This window comes from Lissotriton helveticus, chromosome 1_1 (genome assembly GCF_964261635.1).
Source record: "Lissotriton helveticus chromosome 1_1, aLisHel1.1, whole genome shotgun sequence".
Lineage (NCBI taxonomy): Eukaryota > Metazoa > Chordata > Amphibia > Caudata > Salamandridae > Lissotriton > Lissotriton helveticus.
In genome coordinates this window covers 1,641,294,189-1,641,319,813 of record NC_136057.1, presented here as the reverse complement: position 1 = coordinate 1,641,319,813, position 25,625 = coordinate 1,641,294,189, and the positions used below count along the sequence as shown (strand labels likewise).

Genomic DNA, 25,625 nt, shown 5'->3' with positions numbered 1-25,625 from the left:
TCCCCACCTGTATCTTTTTAGTTTTCTGCCCCTCAATGCCCCACCTAACTTGCGTGAAGTTGCCTTCATGTAGCCTCACTAGGATGGACAAAATATTAGGGGGGATCCCCATATCTGACAACACCCCCCATAGGCGACCTCTAGGTACAAGGTCAAAGGCAGTCTTTAAGTCTATAAATGTGAGGTAAAGACTGCCTTTGCCTATAACCACTATTTTCCAATAAATTAACAACAGTCTAAAAGCCTGCTCGATTGTGCCAGTGCCGGCTCTAAAACCATTCAAAAAGGGGGTGGTGATGGACAGAGTATCTGAATTAAGCAGAACACTCCTACCCAGTCAAAAGATCAGGGCTTGATCCATCACCGTTTTTTAGCTCACTACACCATCCCAGTTCAGAACCTGGCTACATGCAAATTAGTCTGACCCTGGCCCAGTGCATCATGGGAACAGGGCTGACCAAACTACCAAGCCAATTCTTTACTGGCTCTAAAACCGGCTTGGTAATCAGAGAGAATCTCGTTATCTTTAGCCCATAAGTGTATTCTCTCTAAAATCACCTTTCCCACGACCTTCTGGATAGAGTCTAATAAGCTAATTGGGTGGTAGTTAGGAGGGTCATCCCTCTGGCCCTTTTTATAAATAGGGACGACCTCAGCCCCCTTCCAAGATACTGGGATTGCAGCGCCATTATTAATAGCATTAAGTAGGGTATGGATGAGCTTCCCCCACTTTGACAAATTTGAGCGGAGCAGGTCCCCAGGAATACCGTCGGGGCCAGGTGCCTTTTGGGGCACAATGCAACTAATCGCATGTTCCACCTCCTTAGCTGTAAAAGGGAATAAGGTGTTTTCTCCAGATGGCGCTAGAGGTCTGCCAGGAGCGGCAATAATAGGAGCTTCTGGCTGGCAGGAATACAAAGTGAGAAAATGGTCAAACCAAGCCTGGCCCGTGATATTGCAGGTAATAAGGTCACTATCGGGCCTGTTTTTTGCCCTTGTAGTACTCCAAAAGCGGCCCAAGTCCCGCCCTACGCTAGCCTCTCTTAAGGTATGCCAATACAAATTCTCCCACTCCTTTTTAGCATTTACTACAGCCAAGTTATGCTCTCTCCTGGCTTGCTGGATTAAAGATTGAGACCTTGGCCTGACACGCAACACGCTCGCTGCTGCAGCGGGGCTGTCACATCGCTTCCCCAGGGTCTCAGGAGCAACGCATCGCTTGTTTTCCACCGCACCAGCTTCTGCTTTTGGAACTTTGTTGCAACTAAAAGGTACTGTGAGTAAACGTGACGCAACTGTGAACTTTTCACGCATCAGTAGAGAATTCTATCGCAACGTAGAGAATTCTAACGCAACCTTAAGAACTCTTTTTGAAACCATATTCTTGAACTGTGTATGTTGGATTTTTGTTGTTTTGGTCTTGTGTAGTTTAGATTAAAAATACGCTAGCCTCTCTTAAGGTATGCCAATACAAATTCTCCCACTCCTTTTTAGCATTTACTACAGCCAAGTTATGCTCTCTCCTGGCTTGCTGGATTAAAGATTGAGACCTTGGCCTGACAGCTTTTATTAGAGCAGACTTCCTCTGTCTGCATAGTGGTTTGTACCATCCCTGCTTCTTCTTGGGCCTCTGATGAACAGTTGCCCTACCCCCTGCTATTGGTACCATAAATACGTTCCCTATGGAGGTTATGGCCTCTTGAGGGATCTGAATGATCTGTCGTAAACGACTCCATCGCGCCCAGCGAATTTGTTAATAACGTATCTATAATCTGGACTTTCGCCTCGTCTAGGGCAATTTTACTCCACTTAATGCACCTTCCACAATTAGATGGGTAGACTTGTTTAGTGGGCTTTGCCTTACATAGTGACGCTACGCTGTTCTGCCTAGGCCACAAATGCTTTAAGGTTAGAGACAGCAAGTTGTGGTCACTATCTACAGTGGGTATAACTGCCATATCCTGGACAGAATGCCAGAGAGTTATATCAAGGAGAATATAATCAATCCTTGATGTATGGTTCAACCTGTTATACGTGTGGGCACCCAAAGGGTCCGAAGCTGTCCTGCCATTTAGTGCTCTTAAGCCGAACTCAAGAGTCATAGCGTTCAGCTGAATCGCCTGCTGTGATCATTTTTTTATAGGTGGGATTGCTAGGGCTGGTATGCCCCTCCTAGAGTCATCCTCCAACACATCCAAGATATCATCTACCTCAAGGGGTTCATGTGTGCAATTAAAGTCCCCTGCGACCAATACTTGGGTACCATCACAGCATCCGCCTAGGGACTTTTCTAGCAATGCTACTGTGGGGGACTCAGAGCTGCCTTTAGTGCCCCATGCATATATATCAAATATGTCAAGGATCCTCCCTCCACCCGGCCCTCTCATTGTGATCCTAAGAATGTCTGGCGAACTGCAGCATTTTTGTGTAATACTACAGCCCAGGGAGATACTCACCCATATAAGAAGCCCCCCCGAGGGGCGTCCCCTCCCTGATGGTGGCAAAACTGTGGGTATAAAAAAAGTTTGATAGCCAACCTTATGATTTGGTTCCAGACTCCAGGTTTCTTGGAAGATACAGATGTTATAAGACTCCACCAAAGTATTCCAATCGGGGAGTTCTACCTTCCTTGAGATGCCAGCTACATTCCAACTAATGATCCTCATTATTGAACTGTCGGCCGCCTCCACGCCCTGTGGGTGGTTTATATGAGAGACATTGGGCGTAGATGAATCACCTCTGATATCCGTAACCACAGCAGATAGCTGGGGAACATGAGGTAAAAGAACCCTACTATCTGGAGACCTACTCCCATTTAGCCTACAGTCATCAGTAAAATCCAGCGGGGAATTCAAGGGCGTATAGTCTCTGCGTCAGCGCCCGAAATTGCTTCCGCAAGGGTTGGTGCCACAGTTAAAAGGAAAGTATGGGCAAACACCATAATTGCCAGACTGCCCATCTCACTGTTGGTTACCTTGGCCCTGTCTCTGGTGCCAATTTAATGGGCGTGGGTAGAAATAGCCCAGATCGGGAACACGGATTCCCCCTTCGCCATAGGTATGCTGCAGGCTAGAGATAAACCTTGCCACCCTGGTGTCCCTAAAGTTGACCAGAATGCAGCCCCCTTGAACGTCCTTAGTTCTCCTTCCCACCCAGCTGACTCGTCTAACATGAATGATCTGACCATCCATGTCCCTCGGGAGGGGCCTGTTGTTATTTAACCAAAATGTAGCTTTGTTCTTTAATTCGCTATGAGATTCGGTCTTTCCCTGCTTTAAACATGGTACTCCTACCAATGCCACCACATAAGGCATACAGGCTGGAGGCAGATCTGTAGTGTAGCTCCTATTTTCCCAATAGGCTCTGCGCATTGGAATAGTACCTACAGCAGTAAAGGCCTAGGCCAGACGTTAACTAGGTCTACTACTGTCGATGCTAGACTTAATTTTTGGGTTTGCCAGCTAAGCTCAGAGTTCGCTAGAAACTTTCTCGAATGTTCAAGGAAGGATTAACTTCCCTGATTAGACAAGAAGGGATTTAGTTTCTGACAACCATAGAACATGACAACTTTGCTCTCCCCTAATCAAGAGTCAATCTCGAGAGTCGTGTGAGCACAAGGCAATTATTTTACTCAGTCAGTACGTGCATTCTTAGTCTCATCAGAATGTAGAGAAAAGGAAGAGACGGGCGTGTTCAATAAAAGATGTTATTTATTGATCAGTCTCTTTTCTCGTACAAGAGAAATGGATCGATATTATTGCAATACTTATAGTTAAGTAAAGTGCATACATTAAAAGCAATAGTATAAAATAATACTGTAAAAACATTGATATGGTTTCTGAGCCATATGATGTTTAGAATGATTAAAATATATTTACATACACATATACATTTGACTAAACGTACTCAACTGGTGTTTCTAAATACGCCTACTCCGTGTACCTGACCTAAGTCTAATGCGTGGGCGGGAATAGAAAGTTACAGTTTAAGTTAAGTTTGTTTTTGCCAAGTGAATAACTAAAGAATTCTCTGTGAGGGGTTATTCAGTTCTGTACCTGGAATTTAGGATGGATGAGGAATGGTATCTCTTTCTCTGCTCTCGATATTCCAGGCTGCCTGCGAGGGCTGCCCAGAAACGCCGGTGCTGGGTCTCTCGGCTTGAGATAGCAGCGCGTCTCTCAGCGCGTCAGGAAGGCGGGGCTGCTGCCAGCGGGGTCTGCTTCTGCTCTCGGCTTCGGCAAGTATGGCTGCTCCGTCTTGTCACCACGCGTGTGTTTGCATAGGGCAAGGTCGGCAATATTTATACCTTAAAGGTGCCGAGATTGACGTAAGGATGGACATAGGTACGTCAATAAAGATGTCATACGACTTGCTCGTTAGCACATTCTTTTGCAAAAGTTCTCTGTGAAATCAAAACAATGGCCGCACGGATTATCCAGGTTGTCATAGGTTTGATTTGTTATGAGAACGTCGTATGCCTTATCAGGGGCTGGAGGAATGTCGCTTGTCTAATTAGATCTCAAGCGTTATGACCTAATCAGATAACACGTTCCTGTGCCGTAGTGTGACTGCGTCAGATAACGGTATCTGCATCATGGGGGATTTCTTGCCTCATGGGCTGACTGTTAGTTAACTAGATAGTTAGTTTAACCAGAATAGGGTCAGGAATAGGGGGATCGATTCAGAACCTGTAGAAATACACGACACCCACTCCACGCTAACTATGGTCATATCTACTAATCTATGCATAGTATAACATAGTACAACATACTATAGAGTATAGTGTATACCTTACCACCCCAAAATACATAAATGCATTTCGAAATTTTCAAATATACTGAAAAATTGCAGTCATATATATTGTATGCACTTAAGCTATGAATTAAATGCAAAAGTAAACACGCATTGTTATGCATTATTGCTTTTTGGTATATGAGAAATACACATGAAATGGCTCTCAATATGGCTATACAGAAAGGAAGTTCGAGACCATTTCATCACATAATAAAATATTTGTGAACCTACCAGCGGGCAGCTAAAGTCTATATAAAGTATCTAAAAATAGAAATCTTAGTTCTCTAGGAATAGTTTCTTACTTTAAGCAGAAGATCAGTGTCCCGGAAAAAATATGTAGAAAAATATTTTAAGGGGCATGCTGAAAAAATTGCTGTCCGTGAACTGGATTGTAATTGTTCATGTGACTTTATTTTTAAAGTTGAAGGCCGAATTCAGGGAACGCCGTGTGCGAGTTTACTCAAAAGTCTCTATTTCTGTTCCGGAGAGAACATCATATCATTCAGGCTTTCGAAAAAACTGTCAACAGCTTCATGGGAAAGTTCCACTAAGTCGGAAATAGGGGTAACCATGCATTCATGCGCATGATTGTCTCCATTGACATTCTGATTTGCATTGCTGACAGAAGGTCGTACCTGTTCGATGTTGCTTTAATCTTGAACTTCACTACTCTTCAATCGTAGTGGTGAAGATTCCAGGAATGCCGTCATCAGGATTGGCAGCCTTTGAGGGCAGCACAAAGCGTGAACCTTGGTAGGAACCAACAGTGTATCTGCATCCACTGGCGCATCCGATTGTAGCGTCAGACAGGTGTCTAACACGCATTCTTCTCCGCATAGCAGACACCTTAGTACAGGTAAAACACATCTTTGCCACATTGGTCGAAATGATAGAAACCAAGTCATGTTTAGGTCTCTAAGCCGGGAAAGTCCCAGGATTTTTGATATCCGGTCCCGGTATCCAATGGCTAGGATCGTATCTTCCATTGTCGCGAGAGTTTGATCTGTGACATGGGTTGCCATAACGAAAAATAAGGACTAGGAATAGGATTCCTGCAATTAGTCCCAGGATCAGGGGAAGTCCGCCAAAAATCGAATGGACGAAATCTGGAAAAATACCCAGTATGGCTTTGAATGGTGTTAATGCCATCGAAAATACTGTCTTAAATACCTTTGAGACCCCAGTGGTATCAGAAATATTTAAGATTTCGCTCAGGATTTCCGCGAAATGTACGGGGGAATTAGTTGATAATAATGTATGTATCTCTGCAGTCGTCCTTGCGACTTGTAGATCATACGTTTCTTTTGATGACGTGAGCCTTGTAGGCGTCTGAAGAAGCACTGTTTTCATTCTGCTTAAAGTGTCTATTCGAATAGAAGTAATTTTCAAACTGGGCCATGCCCTTGCCTCCCTGTCTGGAAAGGAGCTGGGGAACAAAGAACGTCCACAGCACTTGACCTTCGCTGTTGTAGTTACTAGATAAGGAGTCCCGGGCATAAGACTGCAACATCTGCGGTCTACAATAAGAATGTAACTCCCATTATAGAGTCTTTGAAAGAATGGTTCTATTTCTGTTACAGGTGCGCCTTGCTGGTGACATGAAAGGTTGTATGAATTCCCTTCACAGGCTCCATGCAAACTAATTCCGTTACACAGAAGCGTGCCGCTTAGTGACATAGCACAATTGTTGCCACTAAGAAACACTTTCTGTCCTTTATTACTGACACATGCATGTGAATAGGGCAGGTTCCAAGTTGTTTTAAGGTACCCCTTTCCCAATTTCTCGTACATGCCAGCCTGTATATATTTTTGGCAGTATTGAAACCTGAAGGTTGAGATTGGAATATTTATGATTCCGTGTATTATCCATTCACTGACAGGTCGTTCTGACATTGTCATTGGTAATCTTTCTAGTTTTTTAATGCTCAAGATTGTATAATCAGCACCCTTTTGCGCCATACCGATTTGTCTATCAGTAAGGTTAAAGTTTTGGAATAGTGACGTTGTGTTGATTAAACGCCAAGGCACATAGCCTGAACGCAGATTTTGTAACGTCCAGCCAAGCTGTACAATGGAACGCAATTGTGACTGACCATGTTGTAATAACAGTAAGTCTTGCGATAATATATCGATTGCTGAAGACACAATGCTGTCCAATGAAAAAATTCTGGAGGACAGAGTCATTAACCCATTGTCCACTACAGAAAGTGATTTTTCCAAATTAATACGGTCAATTTCCCGTATTCTTTCTGCTGTCTCAATTTGAGTAACCTTCCAGGCCTCATTGTATGCTGCATATACAGAGGCTGCTATGAAACGCTTTTGACGCTGTTTGCGTGGTCCCAGTATGAAATCACGCAAGTCAGCACCATCAGTAAGTAAAGTTAGGTGTTGCTTAATTTCAGGCAGTGTGGAAGTCTGTAGCCATTGAAGGCATAATTTGCCCACACTGTAGGTTGTTATTATCCCTGGGTGATGTCTTTGGGGATATCTAGGGTCTGGCCTGGTCATTTTGAAACCCTGTGTTTTATTCAGGAATCTATCTTGACAGTTATTTGTATCTGTGGGCCAGATCAACCATTGTTTCCAATCAGGATGTGTTCTGTTTTGGTTAAGTATATGGTTTATGTCTATTCCTTCATCTGTATCAGAGCTATTGCTAAACATTGTTGGCTTTGGAATAGACGGGTTATTTAAATCTTTGATTTTGGCTAAGCCAAGACAGGTGGTTTGTTGAACAGTGTCATTTAAAAATATCATTTGTTCTGGGATCATGCAGGCTCTAAACAAAGCTTCTAAACCCTGTACTTGCCATTCTTTTGTACCCCAAACACTTTTCAAATCAACATTTTTGTCCCAATAATCAAATCCAAAAGTATTCATTTTTTCAAAGAATGAATCTGAATATATCAATTTTGTGTTGGTTATCATGGTTTTCATCCCTGTCTTGTTTGACAATTTGTAATAAAATGTTTCAGCATTAGTTATGTTAAAACCTGAAAAATATGAATATTTGTCATAAACGGTTCTAGAGCTCCCTTTTGGAGGTGTAGCACAATGTTCCCATTGATTATAATTTAAAACATTTCTAGGTTGTGCAGATTTATGCAAGAAATGGTTACCATAATGGTTATAGCAATACATACTATCATAATTTGTAGAACCTTGCAAATAATCATGTTTTGTAAATTTAGCAGACATTACTAAGTCAGACATCATATTGTTAATACTTTCAAAGTCCCAATCATCAGCAAATGAGTTTGGTTTTGCAAAGTCACTCAAGGAGATCTTGATTTGGTGTGGATATTTCAGGATCTCGACCGGACCATACATTTCATAGTCAGTGTTGTCCCAGGCTACCCCACCAGGTATCGGATTGGCTGTGAAGTTGGCTGAAGAAAGTTCTGGAGAAAGTTCTCTTTTCTCGACGTGTGAAGATGTGTGTGGTTTGAGGACCAAGTTGATGTTCTGACTTGCTGTGTCCATTTTAGCATATTTTCCCTCAATGAAGCGTCCCAAAGTAAATACCATGATGAGCCAAAGTATGAGGATAAATGCACCAAAACCCACCCAAAATTCAATCCATGGAGAAACCAGATATGTTTCTTTCAGTTGTTTCAAAAGTTCCTTAGCTTTGTCTTTAAAGGATTTTGATGATGGCTGTGTCTTTGGTTCACTGAAGCCTTCAGAGGAATCATCGAAGTTGATGAAGTAACCAGATGCAGTTCTGTCAATTGTTCCAATTGGTTCAGGATTTTTGTTTTTTGCATTGTCACTTGGTACTTCAGTATAGATTGGTGTGTCTCTGCTAAATGTTTTTATTTGGGTTTTCAGAGGTCTTAGTTCTATTGCATTGTTGCATAGTCCTTGTTGTTCTTCTGTAGGCGTTTCGAATGTGATGAGCCTCTTTGATAGGACCTCTGTACTGGTAGCAAACCTTGGTGTTCTGCTACTTATTGGGAGTCCACTTGGCCTACTGTTTGTTATTGGCCACATGTTGTGGTTTTACCAGGTCGATGGATACAACTCGGTTCTCCTTTTTTCCAGCAAGTGTCGGTAGTACAACTGATCTTGTCCCGTTGACAGACAAGACAGGAACTGCTTTTCTGTAAGAAGGCCCAAATTCCTTCTTTACCGCGATCTTCTCCCTGACTAGATCCCCGACTTTTGGAATCCAGACAGGTCTTGCTGGGACAGGTGGTGATTCTTCAGTGGTTGTTGGCTGTTGTTTCAACTGTATGTTGCTCAGGTCTTTTCTTGTTTTGTTTAAGTCCTGCAAAATAGCCAAACGGTCTTTGACATCAAAGGTTTTTTCTATTACCACTGAAGTCTGACTATCAAGGTCAGAGATCAACATCCTAGTTCCGAATAATAATTCGTACGGACTGAATCCCTTCAGAGAATTTCTTGGCAAGTTATTTAGACTACGTTGGACACTTATTAGATGTTTGACCCACCCAGCTCCTGAACCTAATACCTTTGCCGTTATAGATTGCTTTATGTCACGGTTTTTTCTTTCAACAATTCCGTTCCCCTCAGGGTGAAATGGACAAGAGTACCGCAATTGCACGCCCATGCTGACCATGGCCTCCTTATAAGCCCGAGAGCTAAAAGCAGGACCACTGTCCGAATGCAGAATGCCAATTGCGTATGTGCCGATGAAGACCCGCAAATCTTTTATAACAGTTCTGGCGTCAGCCGTTCGCTGGGGCCACATCCATATGAATCTCGTGCATGAGTCCACTGCGACCAAGATATATTTATAGTTACCATCCCTTTGTAAGGGACCGCAGTGGTCTAGATAAACACAGGCTAATGGTTTATCCGAGATTAGAAGGGGCGTCTGCGCTGGACGTCTCACCGTTGATACTTTCATTTTTTGACATATTTCACATGCTAGAACATAGTTCCTTGTTTGTCTTCTCATCTGTGGCCACCCGTATCTCTGTTTTAATAATGATACTGTGGCTGAGACGCCAGCATGAATAGAAGCAAGCCCTTCGTGTGCCGCTATTATTAGTCCTAACCTATGTTCCATGTTTGGAATTGCCCTATCCCCCACTCCAGGGATTCGAGCAAAAGGAACATTGTTTGCATCAGTTATGTATGAGTATTTTACTGGAAAGCCTTTAGGGAGTGGTTCTATCGAATCCTTTTCTGAAGCGCTGACAGCTTGTAATATTTCGCTGTCTATTTTTGTTTTTGACCGGGTGGCGGCAGCTACGGAAGCCGTTTGCACAGCTGCTTTCGCGGCCTCATCAGCCAATGAATTCCCTTCAACGTGAACGCCATCACGTTGATGACTCAGTGTATGTATCACGTGAGTCTTTGGTAGTTCTTTTTGTAAAAGAGCTACTTGTTCCCAGAGCATTTTATGCTTGATTGTGCCACCCTTTGCATCCTTGAAACCGTTCTGAAGCCAGATCTGCAAGTATTCATTATAAGACTGAACGCAATAATACGAATCGCACACTATAAGTGTGGGGAATTCTCGATCAATATTTTCAAGCGCCATCTTGAATGCTAGTAGTTCAGCTCGCTGAGCTGTGCAATCTCCTAGAGATTGTGTTTTAGTGAGGGTTGGTTTAAATTTCCCTTCGTGCCAACGACCTTTAACAATCGCGCACACAGCACTGTAAGCTTGTTTACCCCCTACTGCGGGCTGTGCTGATCCGTCTGTATATATTATACAGCCGTATTGGTCTAGAGGCAGAATTTCGGTCGGCGGAGGACATTCAAATTCATATTGGAGAAATTCTTGTGTTTTTAAGTAAGGATCAAATTCGTACACCACGTCTGTTGCAGCAAGAGAGTTAGCCCATTGTATCCATCTCGGATGGAGTGCTTTAGCATTTGGAATGCTTGCCTTTGTTACCGCCTCTAGGGCTGGTATCGGTGTCACGATTATTATTCGTTTACCTTGTGCCAGGGCTCGTTCTTTTGCTATAGCTGTCTGTGTCGCTGTAAGAATTTTTTCCGTTGGGCTAAATTTCATTTCAGCCTTAGTGTACAAGTGTGATTTGAATGCAATTGGTACCTTTACTCCCTCATTAGAGGTCAGGTATGTGAATCCGCATCTCCCTGGGATGACTCGGATCACAAGGTTGCGTGTATTATCACGGGTTTCTAATTTTGTTTTAATTAGCATGTCTGTTTGTAAGGATCTCAAAATTTCTGTGTGTGTTTGAGTCCAACTGGATCTTTTAAAGTCTGGTTTAATTAGATCGTAAAGGGGTTTGACCCTTTCTGCGTAATTTGCAATGTAAGTTCTTCCGAAATTTAGGAAGCCTAGAATTGACTGTAGGTTTTTTAGTGTTTTAGGAGCTTGGATTACGGCACATTTCTCTAGGAAATTGTCTGCCAGGCTTTTGCCTTCACTTGATAACTCATATCCTAAGAATAGGACCGTCAGATGGGCAATTCTGGATTTTTTGAAGTTGAATTTGTAACCCTCTGCAGCGAACCCAAGTATTATGGTGTTCACCCTTTTCGAGTGAGTCTCCAAGTCATCATCTGTTAAGTAAATGTCATCGACATAAGATAATGCTTCATCATCATATAGTTGTAGTAATTCTGTTACTCTCGCTGAGAATACCCCCGGGCTGTTCTTGTACCCCTGGGCTAACCGACAGAATTGTTTTTGAGTGCCATTTACTGAGAATGCAGTTAAAGATCTGCTCTCTGGTGCTATGTTTTGACAAAAGAATCCATTGGAAATGTCCAAGGTAGTTTTGTATTTTTTGCGCACTATGTTATTCATTAGTGCAGCACTGTGTGAGTTTTGCACTGCAAAGATTTTGCAACATGTGTTAAGGTGTCGGTAATCCAAAACTAGACGGTACGAATTGTCTGGTTTGGAGACCGGAAACAAAGGATTGTTCATTTGTGAGGTGCAAGTTTCAATCACCCCCTGGTATTCTAGCTGATCTAGTATTTCATTTACTTGTTTTTTAGCTTCTTGCTTATTTGGGTACTGCCTTTGTGCAGTTGGTTGTGATTTTAACTGGATTTTGTGAGGAGGAGAATCCTCATCCCATCCTACATGATTTTTATATAAAGCAGGTGCTAAGGCCACTGCCCACTTTCTAGCAAGTGTGTATTTTTTATGAATCGGTATTTGATTCGAGAAGGCAGGCATAATTACTTCTTCGCCATGAGGGCACTCCCTGACAAACTCTGGTGGCCAGTCTTTTTCAGCTAGAAGGATGTCATAGCCTTTGGAGAGGTTATCCCAAAATAGTCCCCTTATTTTCCTAGTCTTATCTCCCTCTATACGTAATGTTATCTCGTATATCTTGTGGGGCTTGCTAACTCTGGTGTCTGCAGTTTCCACTTGAAGGTATTCATTCGTGTCCACTGTCTCCAGATGATTCATAAGGACTTTGCGAGCTATGCTCACCTCTGCTGCGCTGTCTAGCATTGTCTGAGCCCATTCTCCGTTTTTCAGTTGTGTCCTCAGTATTCTCGGCATTTTTAACTACCTTGATACTGGCTACCTTCTTTTTTGGAAATTGTAATTTCTTTTTAAGTTGAGCAGGTTCCTTGTCTTTGGACTTGGCGTGCTCTTCTGATCGTCCTCTTCTTTCCGATTTCTGCGAGGAATTCTGAAAAGATTGAGAGGGACGTGTATCAATGTCTTGATATCTATCAGGTTTTTTAATATTATCCCTATTTCTAAGGTTATATCTATTCCCAGAGGGGTCACTCTGCGGTGACCTCTGTCTTTGGTTTGGAGATTTCTCTCTTCGCCTAGGAGACCTTCCTCGGGACTGGAATTTCTTTTCTTTAGGATTGGATTGTTTGTTTCCATCCCAGTTCTTTTTTGGTGAATTATTATTATTAAAAAATATTTTTTCTGGATTTGTAGTCAGTTGCGGTTTTACTGGTATTCCACCTAGACTATCTCTGCCTAGTTCCTCATAGGATTTTTCTATGATTCTGGCTATTTCAGCTGGTTGGTCTGCTATATCTGTCTCTTTTAACCTCTGGCGGATCGCCACGTTTGCTGCTTCACCTTTTATGTTGGCTAGTAATATAGCCGAAACCTGTTTGAAGTCTTTTAGTAATTTCATACCAAGAGTTAAAGCAGGTTCTGGACCGTATTCATCTTGAATTTGTTTTAGCACATCTGGTATCACCGAAATGGATGGGACACCGTGCGTTTTTGTGTAGATGGAAGCAAAGACTGTACCCCAAGTGTCACAGTCCTCAATGTGTGGTGCGATTCCCATTGGGAGACATATAGTCAGAATCCTGTGTTTTTCCAGCGGGGTGGTGTCAGGAAACACCGCCTCTATTTGGGTGATTTTCTGTGCCAACCAGAATGGTATTTGTTCCCGTTTAACTGGAACTTTACCTAGGCAGGATTGGATGTTCTGTGGTGTAATTTTATTTGTGTTCCCCTGGTGAGGGGTCAGCTGTGGAAGTTTAATCGCTGGCTGAATTGTTGAAGTCCGCATTACATACTGAACTAATTGTCTATGAATTTTTAGTAGTTGTTTTAGCTGTATTAACAGCTCTGCTGCAGGCATTCTTTCGATGTCTGGATGTGGTGTGTATCCGGCTAAGACCGGCCACGTTGCTCCTGGTCTTCCTAAAGGACCGAGCCTTGTAATGTGATTGTTATGTATTAGGGCGCCATCAAATAAGAGCAAATGCTCTTGGAATTTGAGTGGTACTTCCACCTCCTCGAAAGGAGTGTAAATGTCGGGTGGAACCTCTATTTTGTAATAGTGGAAGTACTTTGTTACAGCATTTGCTGCTGGAAAATGTATCCATGTATAGTATACCTCTGTCTGCCGATATTCATGTGCCTCAATTACGAATATAACTGTGCCACCTCTAGGTGTCAGTCCATTTTCTATAAGTTTTAAGGTTATAGATCTTCTTTTGCTGACCGGAATGAGTATTATATCCGCGTCTGCATCCTTTAGTGCAGTATCTGCTGCTGCTATTTCAGCTGCTAATCTAACTGCCTCTCTTTCTTCATCACTGTCTCCCATTTTACAGACAGGATGATATTATGTCTATTTGCAGATCAGGTTTCTTTATGGAACAAAGATTAGATGCACAATATTATGGAACTGTTTTTATCCTTCAACGTTGACTTGACCAAGAACCATACATAGGAGTTCCCTCCTGCGAGGTTTTGGAGGATATAACCTTTCACCCACTCCAGACGTCTTTGGAGTATTCGGGAAAAGGGGTCTGAGTGAGAAAGCACGACTGAGTTACTCTAAATGTCTTACGTTAGTTTTATCGCCCTTTCCAAACGCGTTGGGCGCCATGTAGTGTAGCTCCTATTTTCCCAATAGGCTCTGCGCATTGGAATAGTACCTACAGCAGTAAAGGCCTAGGCCAGACGTTAACTAGGTCTACTACTGTCGATGCTAGACTTAATTTTTGGGTTTGCCAGCTAAGCTCAGAGTTCGCTAGAAACTTTCTCGAATGTTCAAGGAAGGATTAACTTCCCTGATTAGACAAGAAGGGATTTAGTTTCTGACAACCATAGAACATGACAACTTTGCTCTCCCCTAATCAAGAGTCAATCTCGAGAGTCGTGTGAGCACAAGGCAATTATTTTACTCAGTCAGTACGTGCATTCTTAGTCTCATCAGAATGTAGAGAAAAGGAAGAGACGGGCGTGTTCAATAAAAGATGTTATTTATTGATCAGTCTCTTTTCTCGTACAAGAGAAATGGATCGATATTATTGCAATACTTATAGTTAAGTAAAGTGCATACATTAAAAGCAATAGTATAAAATAATACTGTAAAAACATTGATATGGTTTCTGAGCCATATGATGTTTAGAATGATTAAAATATATTTACATACACATATACATTTGACTAAACGTACTCAACTGGTGTTTCTAAATACGCCTACCCCGTGTACCTGACCTAAGTCTAATGCGTGGGCGGGAATAGAAAGTTACAGTTTAAGTTAAGTTTGTTTTTGCCAAGTGAATAACTAAAGAATTCTCTGTGAGGGGTTATTCAGTTCTGTACCTGGAATTTAGGATGGATGAGGAATGGTATCTCTTTCTCTGCTCTCGATATTCCAGGCTGCCTGCGAGGGCTGCCCAGAAACGCCGGTGCTGGGTCTCTCGGCTTGAGATAGCAGCGCGTCTCTCAGCGCGTCAGGAAGGCGGGGCTGCTGCCAGCGGGGTCTGCTTCTGCTCTCGGCTTCGGCAAGTATGGCTGCTCCGTCTTGTCACCACGCGTGTGTTTGCATAGGGCAAGGTCGGCAATATTTATACCATAAAGGTGCCGAGATTGACGTAAGGATGGACATAGGTACGTCAATAAAGATGTCATACGACTTGCTCGTTAGCACATTCTTTTGCAAAAGTTCTCTGTGAAATCAAAACAATGGCCGCACGGATTATCCAGGTTGTCATAGGTTTGATTTGTTATGAGAACGTCGTATGCCTTATCAGGGGCTGGAGGGATGTCGCTTGTCTAATTAGATCTCAAGCGTTATGACCTAATCAGATAACACGTTCCTGTGCCGTAGTGTGACTGCGTCAGATAACGGTATCTGCATCATGGGGGATTTCTTGCCTCATGGGCTGACTGTTAGTTAACTAGATAGTTAGTTTAACCAGAATAGGGTCAGGAATAGGGGGATCGATTCAGAACCTGTAGAAATACACGACAGATCAATATGAGCTAGATTGCTTATCTTGCCAGAAATTAGGTCGGGTTTCGGGTCTGGATCACTACTACGCCTCTGTGTGTTACAGCTATACTTTTTGGTACTCGGGGTCTCTATGCCTGCTCTAACGCTGGTCCCCTTATCACCCTTGGGCAATGATCGAGCTACTGGTTTGCTGGCCATGATCGTTTTTGTGGCTACTACCGGAATTTGATTCGTTAGTGCCGCGCTCGCCAGAAGAGTAGCTCATTTAGGGGATCCTATAGTGCCCTGTTGGTGCGACGGAACACTTTTGCCCTTTCCCACTGGGGCAGCCGTTGGATTTTGATTCTGGGCTACTGCTAGATAGGGACTATTTTTGGAATGCAGTTTGATTAGGGCTTTTACAGAAAAAAAGTTATCTAAAGTTCTCTGCTCAAAGCGGTCTAATCTAGTTATTAGGTCCTTTGCGCCGCTCGCATGCTCATGACGAGCTCAGCTCGTCATGTAACACGGCTTTTTTTAAAACGCCGCACACAGCGGGAAAACCGCTAGCGGCGATTCGGTTAACCTTTGAACCACTGGTAACATGAGGGACTTCAAAGTGTGTTCGATTTGGACAGTAAGGGGGATATCTCCCTCAGCATTAGGAGGGGGCATTGTGGTTTGGTTTGTATTGATTGGTTCAATGATGTTACAACTTACAGAATCGATTCGTTCTTGGCTATTAGAAGGTTTATCAAAAAGGGTCTCAATTCTTTCCCAGAGGTGTACATCACCTAATAGGTCTAGATCCTCAACCACAGCAGGTACATCCCTATTCGGATTGCTCTCAGAGTTATACAAATTTTTATACATCGTTTAGCGGGCACTTTCCTTGGCTTGCTCCCCTCAGCAGTCCCCTTACAATTTCTACCATTTGGGCGTTCCTTAACAGCTTGCTTGGACTTGCGCCTAGCCAACTGCCCCCTAGTCTTCACGCTAGGGCTAACCGTACCTACGCTTGTAAAAGAGCCCGAAGTTGAGTTAGTGTTAGCTAGCGTGAGACAACACCCATTCGTACAAGGAGCAGTACCCTCAAGAGGAAAGTCATTAGTGGACAGGATTTGCGAAAAGGAGGGGGTCAGTGACAGTCTTACAGATGAGGGGACAGTCCCTGAGGGTGAATTAACAACCAAAGGGGCCCTGACCTGTGGAGTCAGGGCATGCCCACCGCCTGGAAGAGCTGAAAAATATGGTGCCAATATTGAGTCCTGAGAATTGATGGAAAGCATCGAAACATTGGTAGGGACTAAAGGAGGTACAGAGCCAACAGGTAGCGAAAGGCGTCGCTCTGTATCTTCTATTGCATTTGCCACCACGCCAATTGATTTTTGAAGCATGCGATCTATGGCCGTTAGGCTAGGGAGCTGCAATTTCGCTGCCTCCTTAGGCTTTGGGGCGATTGCAAGAACGGGCATTACGGGATTACGCCTCACCATTACAGAGGTTAAAGTGGATAATCAACAGCTGCCAACAATTGTCACACAAACTCAATACAACAAGAAGCCTCTAACAGCTGAAGCTTAATAGACAGTACTTCATAATGTTGGAAAGAGCCCAGAGAGCCACAACAAAGAGTCATGGAGGGTGGCCCAGTCCGGCCCCACACGGCCACTAACGGCCAAAAACTGTCCCGCCCTTGTCCCGGGCTCAGCCCGGCGCCGCCCGCGCGCGTCCCGCGACGCGGAGGTAGCGCCGGTAATTTATATGCCTCCGGGCGCGGTGGTGAGCGTCAGTGGGCGGAACTGCCCCGCAAGGACTCCTGGGGCGTGTAGTCCCCCCGCTCTGCATCCGCTCGTAGGTGGAATAAGCAGCGGCGGGGGGACTATCAGGTGGCAAGCAAGCGGATCCCGGGTCAAAGGCAGCACAACAAAATGGTCCCAGTGCACAGAAAGGATGCAAAGTGATTTTCAAGCGTCTAGTCCAAAGCTCTGTTCTTAATATAAAATCAGGGCCTTCTGTGGTCATATCACTGAGAATACAAGATTTGAAAAACAATATTATTGTCTGCAGGTGCTCGTGGAAGACAATTTCTATGGACTGGAATCTAGTGAATGCTAAAGGGATTCTAGTATTTTACAGACCTCTGCTGGCCATTTTCTATCAAGAAAGTTAAATAGAGGCAGTTGCCCAAAAAAATAAAATAAAGAAACTCCCTCAGCAGAAAGCAATTCTGGTATTTTACTGACCTCTCATGGTCGTTTTCTATCAAGACAGTCAAATAGAGGCAGTTGAAGAGAAAAAAAGTCCCTAAGCAGAAGCAGACAAGTCCTAGGGCTGATCTTCAGAGCCCACAAAGTACATACACATCTAAGTATATACTAAAGTATATGCAAGAGGTCTTGAATGCTCGACCTAAAAAGGATGAGGATGTGTAGAAATAATAGAGCACTAATACTTTAGAAGGGTAAACTAAGCAGAGTGTAGAGTGATCCAACAAACTAGGTATATGGAATGGGGCGAGTGGTCCCTCCATTTTACCATTATCAAAATAAATAATTAAATTGAAGGCAGCATGACAAATTAGGCAGCATAGCAAAAATGGCACATAGCTCTAATTAGCATGTGACATTAAAAAAACAAGAGTGAATGCAGTAAGAATATAACATTTCAAACGTACATTGCTTCGGTGAACAGTGAAAAAGATTAAACCTGAAAATATGAAAGAATCCACAGCAAACTGCTCGGTCTCGGGAGTTGTATCCCTGGAAGAGCTGCAGTGGTAACCTGGCTCACTGGTTTACTGATGGATGTGTGCTGCTGAACAGCTTCGACTACACTGAACCTTCAAGGACAAGTACAACCCTTAGCTAAGGATGGCTGAACCGACCAGTTCACTACATGAAAGCACACAGGCAGTCTTGGCATCCACCTTAAAACATATGGGTGAAAAGCGACAACCTCACAAGGGAAAGTAGCCTCATTGAGGTATTTGGTACCAGGTCCCACGCTTGGTAGAGTCCCTAGGAAATTAGGAAGTTGCTGAGTCGGTTCCAAACCAGGCCTGTGTAAGCCTCGTGCTACCCAGACATCCCCCTAACAACTGCAGCAGCCAAGCATCTTTGCACACACTTAATCCCCAATAGTACCACTGACTACAATGAGGGGGAATACTAATGCTGCCAAGCAGAGACTTGGGGAATATGAAGTCCTTAAATAACAAGGCCAGGTCGACCTTGGGGAAACAGGTGACCCTAGTAACACAGCCAGGCATATTTTGGGTTAAGTAAAGGGAACAACTGCCTACATCAATGACTGCAAAATAAATCACAACAGATACAACAATTAATCTGTCTGCACAGCACCAGTTCAGATAATCCAGATTGTAGGAGGCAGAAAACATTCTAGCCACACAAAACACTGTTAAGGCTGATTTAATAAACACAACCTGGTTAGAGACCCGCGAGGAACTCAAAGTTGTTTACTTTTTTTTTTAACTTAAAATACTAGAACTGGCGAATTTGTCTTGAATGATATGAGTACACTTTGAAAGGAGCTACCGTCCTATCAATGGCAGGCAAGAATTGAAGAGATTTGTCGACTAATCAAAATAATTTGCGTCATGAAAACAAATGAAGTGAGATCTAGACAGAAGTAATGACAACAGAAATAATTCAATATTAGAATAAGTGAAGCTAGAGAAATGTAAGGGAAATTGACACTTTGAAACCCATCCCCTTCCAACTACACACAACAATATAAATGTTCTATCCCACCTTGCTCTGTGATTCACATAACCATAGCTACACATACCATGGTAAGGATACAAGGCATGGTTATCATTCACAACATCATAGCCCTTACTTTATAGAGCACACAGCAGTTCAACATGCATCCAACCAAGTTGGATGGTGTAGCGTACTACCCACCCTTTAATACACTTCAGCTCCTTGTCATATTCACGAACTGGTGTATGAATGCAACTAATAAACTTGGTGAATAGATTATCACTTTTGAGGCAGTGTTATTACCTACTGAATCTTCTTCTCAGGACCTTTTACTGTAAAGCTTATAGGAATGGGTACAGAAGAAGGTGGAGAGTCCTATTGACCCACTTCAAACAGATGCAAAAACAGCAATCTGGTGACTGGTCCACAACAGAAAAGTAGCTCTTTTTCATGAGATTGCATTAGTTAAGAAAATCAACTTATTTTCCTCCAGTGTTTAGCCAAGTAATAACCATTTCATCAGAATGTGAGTGGGAGATGAACAGTATAAAGCAAGAAACCACAGTTTGGACCCTCCTTTCCATTAGCAATTCAACTCTTGAGAACCTCACGCTGCAGTTTTTAGCTTCAACTATTTTCCAATAAAAAATAAATATTCAAATATGGACTCATTTTCAGGGGAAAAGGGTGGCAAAATGTTGCTTCACTTGGTGGGGTCAATTATCTTTGCACATGGCATAAATGAAGGAGCTTTGTAATGTCCATCCCCTGAAACAAGCCAGTGAAATATGGGGAAATTAATAATTTCGTTTAAATGTTTAAAGTCTTTTCACAATAATTGTTTTCATAGCTCAACGAGCTCAGAAAGAAGTTGCCACTTAGAGATAACTGCACCAAGGAACTAACTGATTAGATGTGTCACCCGAAGGAAACAGATTATAGTAATGGAGGATTCAGTCAATCCTTAATATTTCTAGGATGACACAAGAATTACAATTGGTTTCTGAAATGATTACAGTGTTTGAGACTTCTGTGAAAAGGGATATAAATCCCATCAGGGCTTCATCTAGAGCAGAAGGGAAATGGAAAATCTTTTAATACCTGGTAAAAGTGCTGCATATAAGAAAAAATCCTCAGGTGTCATATATTTTACCATAGGAAAAGTCTTGTGAAGGACATTCCTCCTGCAACTTCTTCTCCAGATTCTGTACTTAGCCCATACACTGGAGAACTTCCAACCCAGTTGGAAAATGGTGACTTGATATCTATTAAGGTCCATTGTTTGATACTACACAATACTTTATTACTTAATTCCGCTTTGATCTGCTTTACTTGATCCATTGCTTTAGTTCAACAACAAACAAATTAATAGATTACCGGGTGGGTACCACTAACATCTTCTTTATTTGCTCTTTCTTTTCAGACATGCTCAGATCCCAAATCCAAACCTCTTTTCTTCACAGAGAAGATAATGGAATCTTCTGTCAAATACATCAACAAAAAGTTTCCTAATATTGATGTTCGAAGCAGCACGGTAAGGAATACTCCTACTTTCTTCTTCACCTTATATTCAGTTTGTCTTTGCAGCTAAGTGAGCCTCAAATCACCCTTCTCCAGAAGGCAGACATCCTTCACTGCACCATGCAATACGAGCACCCTGCCTTTCAGTCTATAGACCACTAGGAAGACACTTACAACAGGACAGGGAATGCATTGAGACTGAGAAAGGGAGTGCATAGATCTAATAATAATAATAATAATAATAATAATAGGGACATTTATAGAGCGCTGAGTTACGCACACCGGCGTGTCCCCGCGCTAAAATGAGAGAGGCGGAAAACAGGGAGTTAGCTGCAGGGCGGGCAGATTATCTGACATAGAGGTAAGTTTTTAATTTAGCTCGAAACCTAGATTCTGCTGGTTCTAGCCGCAAGTCCACTGGGAGTTTATTCCAATGGTTTGCCGCTAGATACCTAAAGGATCTGCCTCCCATGCGGGCTTTCTTCACCTTGGGAATTCTCAACAGTCCCCTACCCGCAGATCTTAACGCTCGGGCAGGTTCATAGGATTCAATCAAGCTCCGCAGTGGTCGAGGTGCCTTGCCATTCAGAATCCGATGGCAAGTACAGAGGGCCTTGAACTCCACTCTGCTTCTCACAGGGAGCAAGTGTAGCTTCTGCAAGGCCTCCCTCGAAGGCGCCCTTTTGGGCAACCTGAGGATCAAACGTGCTGCCGCATTCTGCAGCACTTGAAGCCGACCAAAGCTCTTCCCCGATGCCCCTAAGTATAGCAGGTTCGCATAGTCCAGCCTTGCGGTCACCAATGCATGTACCAAGGTTTTTCGAGCTTCCACAGGCAGTAGTTCAAGCACTTTCCTCAGCCTTTTCAAAACTCCAAAACACACGCCCACCACACGGTTGATTTGGGGCCCGAAAATGAGACCCGCATCAAACCATACTCCTAGGTTTTTTGCCTCCTGACAGGGGGGGGGGGGATTGATCCCAAACAGGATGGCCACCAAGCCGACGACCAGGCAGACTGGTCTCTCCCCACCACCAGCACCTCAGTCTTGCTGCCGTTAAGTTTCAAACAGTTTAAGGCCATCCAATCGGCAAGATCTTTCATGCACGATCGGAAGCCATCTGCAGCAAGACAGGGTGCATGCGACAGGGAGATGACCAGCTGCGTATCGTCGGCATAAGATACCATTTGGAGGCCATAACTCTCTACAATAGAGGCAACAGGCGCTACATACAAATTAAAAAGGGTCGGGCTCAGAGACGAGCCCTGGGGCACGCCCTGGCCCAAAAGTACCCCCTTCGAGTAGCAGTCACCCTGCCTCACTTGGAAGCTCCTTCCCGTTAGGAAGGCCTGGATCCACCTCAGTGCAGTTTTAGCAATGCCACCTCTGCTCAGACACTGTAGCAAGGTGGAATGTGCTACAGTGTCGAACGCCGCGCTGAGGTCTAACAGGATCAAGGCCATCGTTTGTCCCTCATCAACACCCTGTCTCAGATGTTCCGTTGCTATCAGTAGGGCAGACTCCGTTGAATGGCGAGGTCTAAAGCCAAACTGCGTAGTATGGAGCAGCCCTGCCTCCTCCACAAATTCCATAACTTGGGTGTTAACCACCTTCTCCGCCACTTTGGACAGAAAAGGCAGGAGTGAGATAGGCCTCAGATTTTCTAACACCTCAAAGCCAATGTGGGGTTTCTTCCGGAGAGGGAGTACCACTGCCTGTTTCCACCCCTTGGGTAGCACACCAGACAAGAAGGAGACGTCCAGGACATGCCTTATGTAAGGCTCCAGGACCTCCAAACTGTCCCCCAACCGTTTAGGGGACACTGGGTCCAAAGGGGAGCCAGATTTTACCGACAGACATACCCTGACTAGCTCTTCCGGAGGGGGAGTAATGAAGTTAGTCTAGTTTCAGGATGTGCTCTTACCATAGCACTGGGCGCTACAGCTCTAATTAGGAGTGGCCTCTTAATTCCAATTTAGTCAGTAATGAGAGTTACTGGCCCCATTGAAATGAGGGAAATGGGGGAATCCCATGGGTCTGTTTACTTTCACCCGCTCACTGTGACAGGGGAAACCCATTACGCACATAGAGTTAAAACGGTATCGATTTACAAACTAAGAGACACCAGCAGTGGGACTTAGGAAAATTAACAAGAACACCAGGACAGGAAATCACAAGCCCAAAGGGATAGAAAGACATTGACATGCAGAAGGATGATGAGAGTGAATTTTTTCGTGAGACTGACACACAAACACAAACCCCTCCTACTACTCACTACCTATTTATACCTTAACTGTAACACAAGTTGTGTTGATCACACTCAGGTTTGGTGAAAAGTTTTAGATGTAAGATTAATTTGCATGGTCCAATGTTGGAATAAGGATGAACGTGTACAGAAAACTCACAGATAGTGAGAATCAAACATGGGTCCTCTGTATTCGAACCTAGGAGAACTGGGGAAGGTTACATCAATTCAGCGACAGAAGCAATAGGACTTCTTGTCAGATTTGTAGTAGACAGAAATGTTGTCTAATATAAATATTGTGTCCTAAATTTCATTTACAAAAGTATCACTCCATTGGGTGTGAGTTTTTTACCATACCATAACCCTCAGATATGACTCATTTAGTACACCTGGGAGCCAAGACCTGAACTGCCACATTTCTCCTTATTGTTTGACCCAAGAGGATCAAAACCCACCTTGCCAAGCACACATGGAACTATTTGCGACAAGGTGCAAAGTCCGACTCATTTTGTCGTCATTTTACCCCATTGTATTTTATTGTTCACACTTGTTATTTAACCAATGTAATTGTTGGCTTTATGTTGTTCTACCATGGAGACCATCTAATGTGTCAAATACAATACTGGAGCTTTGTAAAGTCCTGTTAACAGTTTTCTGTGTCCTCAGTCAATTTGTAACTCATTCCACAAGGGTCAGTTGGCTCTAGCTGTGGATTGGAGTTTCCAGGACTTATTGGTTTTAAAGGATCTTCTAAAAAAGGACCTCAGTGTAGATGTGGAGTGGGGAGTGGAGTCAGCTGCTGTTGGGTGAGGGGCTGATTTTTCACAAAAAAAGTATGCCAATTGTGTTGTGCTTATTAAAAGTACTGCAAATAACTATGCACAAAAATTTCAGGTCAAACAGATGAAAAACATTTAAAAAATAAATTAAAAATGTGAAACGTTTACAAGATAGCATTAAAACGTGTTTACAAAAAATGACTAAACTACAAAGTTATGCTGTCACAGAAAAAAAGGCACATACATTTCAACAGTACAATTTGTTTGACTGTTCATGCAACATAATTCAATTCACTAACCAGGCGTATGATAATAATTCCGGGCTCTGCTTTTTTATTACCCGGCTACCAACCCATGCAAACATCCTACGTTCTTCAGTAGCCATAACCAGTGCTGTCTCTGTGCTATGCCCCTCCCGGAAACCGTATTGTGATGGGTCCAGAAGTTCAGTGGAGGAGATAAATGTTGTAAGTTGTGTGTTTAGTATTTTCTCCAGCAACTTTGCCGGGAAGGGTAATCTCGAGATGGCTCTATAGCTGCTGGGGTCGGCTGGATCGAGATCAGGTTTTTTCAGGAAGGGCAGAATTGATGCTATTTTCTAGGCATTTGGGAAGATGCCTGAGCAAATGATCCTTTGAAAACGACCCTCAGTTGTTCACTGACAATTTCAGGAACAAGGTGCAGTATTTTCAGAGGGCAAGGATCTAGTGGAGCACCAGCTTTGGAGGTCTTAACCACCTGGAGGATCTGCTCAATGGGGGATGAGGAAAAGGAAGTCAGCAGGATTGGTGGGGAGGGTGCAGTGCCTGCCTGAGGCTTCCCAATTATGGTATTGCCATAATCCCTAAGTGCTTTGTACACTGCCTCCACTTTGTCCCCAAACAACTGTGCCAATAAGTTACATAACTCAGTGCTACTTTCCATCCTAGGGGGCTCTGGTAATTTAGCTAGGCTTTTAACTGTTGAAAACAGCTCCGTAATCGAGTTCTTTGCCTGTAAAATTTTAGTTGTAAAGTATTTGCTTTTTTCTTCCAAAATTAATTTCTTATATTCGGCCAAAGATTGAGCGTATTGTGTTTTATCTGTTGGGTCGTAGTTCAGTTCAGGGTTCTGAGGGCTTTTTCTACCTATTGGAAAAGGTCTTTATCGGGGCCAAGGAGTCCACTGCATCTTTAATTCAGGTGGAGAACCTGTGAGCAGCAGTGTGAGTATCTTTGGTGAGGTTTGATCAGTGTTCTAGAGAGGGACGCTTGATGTAATGAGAATGCCATAGTGCCGGCCTTAGATGAATTTGTCATATGTGTGCAGTGATGAGCTCTACTTTGTTGCTAAGGTATTTTGGGCCTTCCAGTTTATGTGTTTGTAAATGAGATAGACGGTCCTAAAAATGACACCCAATGCCGGCAGGTAGCCGATACAGAGATGTATGAGTTGATGATATCCTAGGGCATCTTCCCAGCCATATCATTTACTGCAGTGACCTGGATCTCTTGAGGTTGAAGTTTTGAAATGAAATTATATTTGGGCATGCTGGAGTAGATGGATAGGATGCCAGGAGTATGATTTGTGAAGGTATTTGCATCGACTCCAAAATGTGAAAACTGGAAGCAATTGGTACAAAGTTCGGGCACAACAGGAAGAAGGATAGTAACGAATGCGCTTTTTCATATGGGTGGTTACTAGGGGCTTGGGACTTACCGGGTGGTTTAGTGACTAAGAGCCGTGGAAGGGGAAATCAGCAAAGCCGCACCAACGCACGCACTTCCCTGGTAGCCCTGTTTGTCAGCAGAAATGATTTCTCTCTGCTCTTTTTAAAAATTACAATTTGAAAGCTTCACTCTTAACAAATCTTATGCAGTTGAAAAAGCTATAAAAGCTATATAACATTGTGAGTTAGCTGACTTTACACCGCCACGCATTTCTACTGTTACGTGAAAG

General features: G+C 43.3%; 1 protein-coding gene across 1 annotated transcript in view; it reads left to right on the top strand.

The window, feature by feature from the left end:
• NCKAP1L (NCK associated protein 1 like) overlaps window positions 1–25,625 on the top strand; it is a 1,588,380-nt gene that overhangs the window by 54,973 nt on the left and 1,507,782 nt on the right. Inside the window, exon 2 of the mRNA XM_078688681.1 lies at window positions 20,565–20,675. Within this exon, the coding sequence (XP_078544807.1) occupies window positions 20,565–20,675 (111 nt within the window). The remainder of the gene's footprint in view (window positions 1–20,564; window positions 20,676–25,625) is intronic.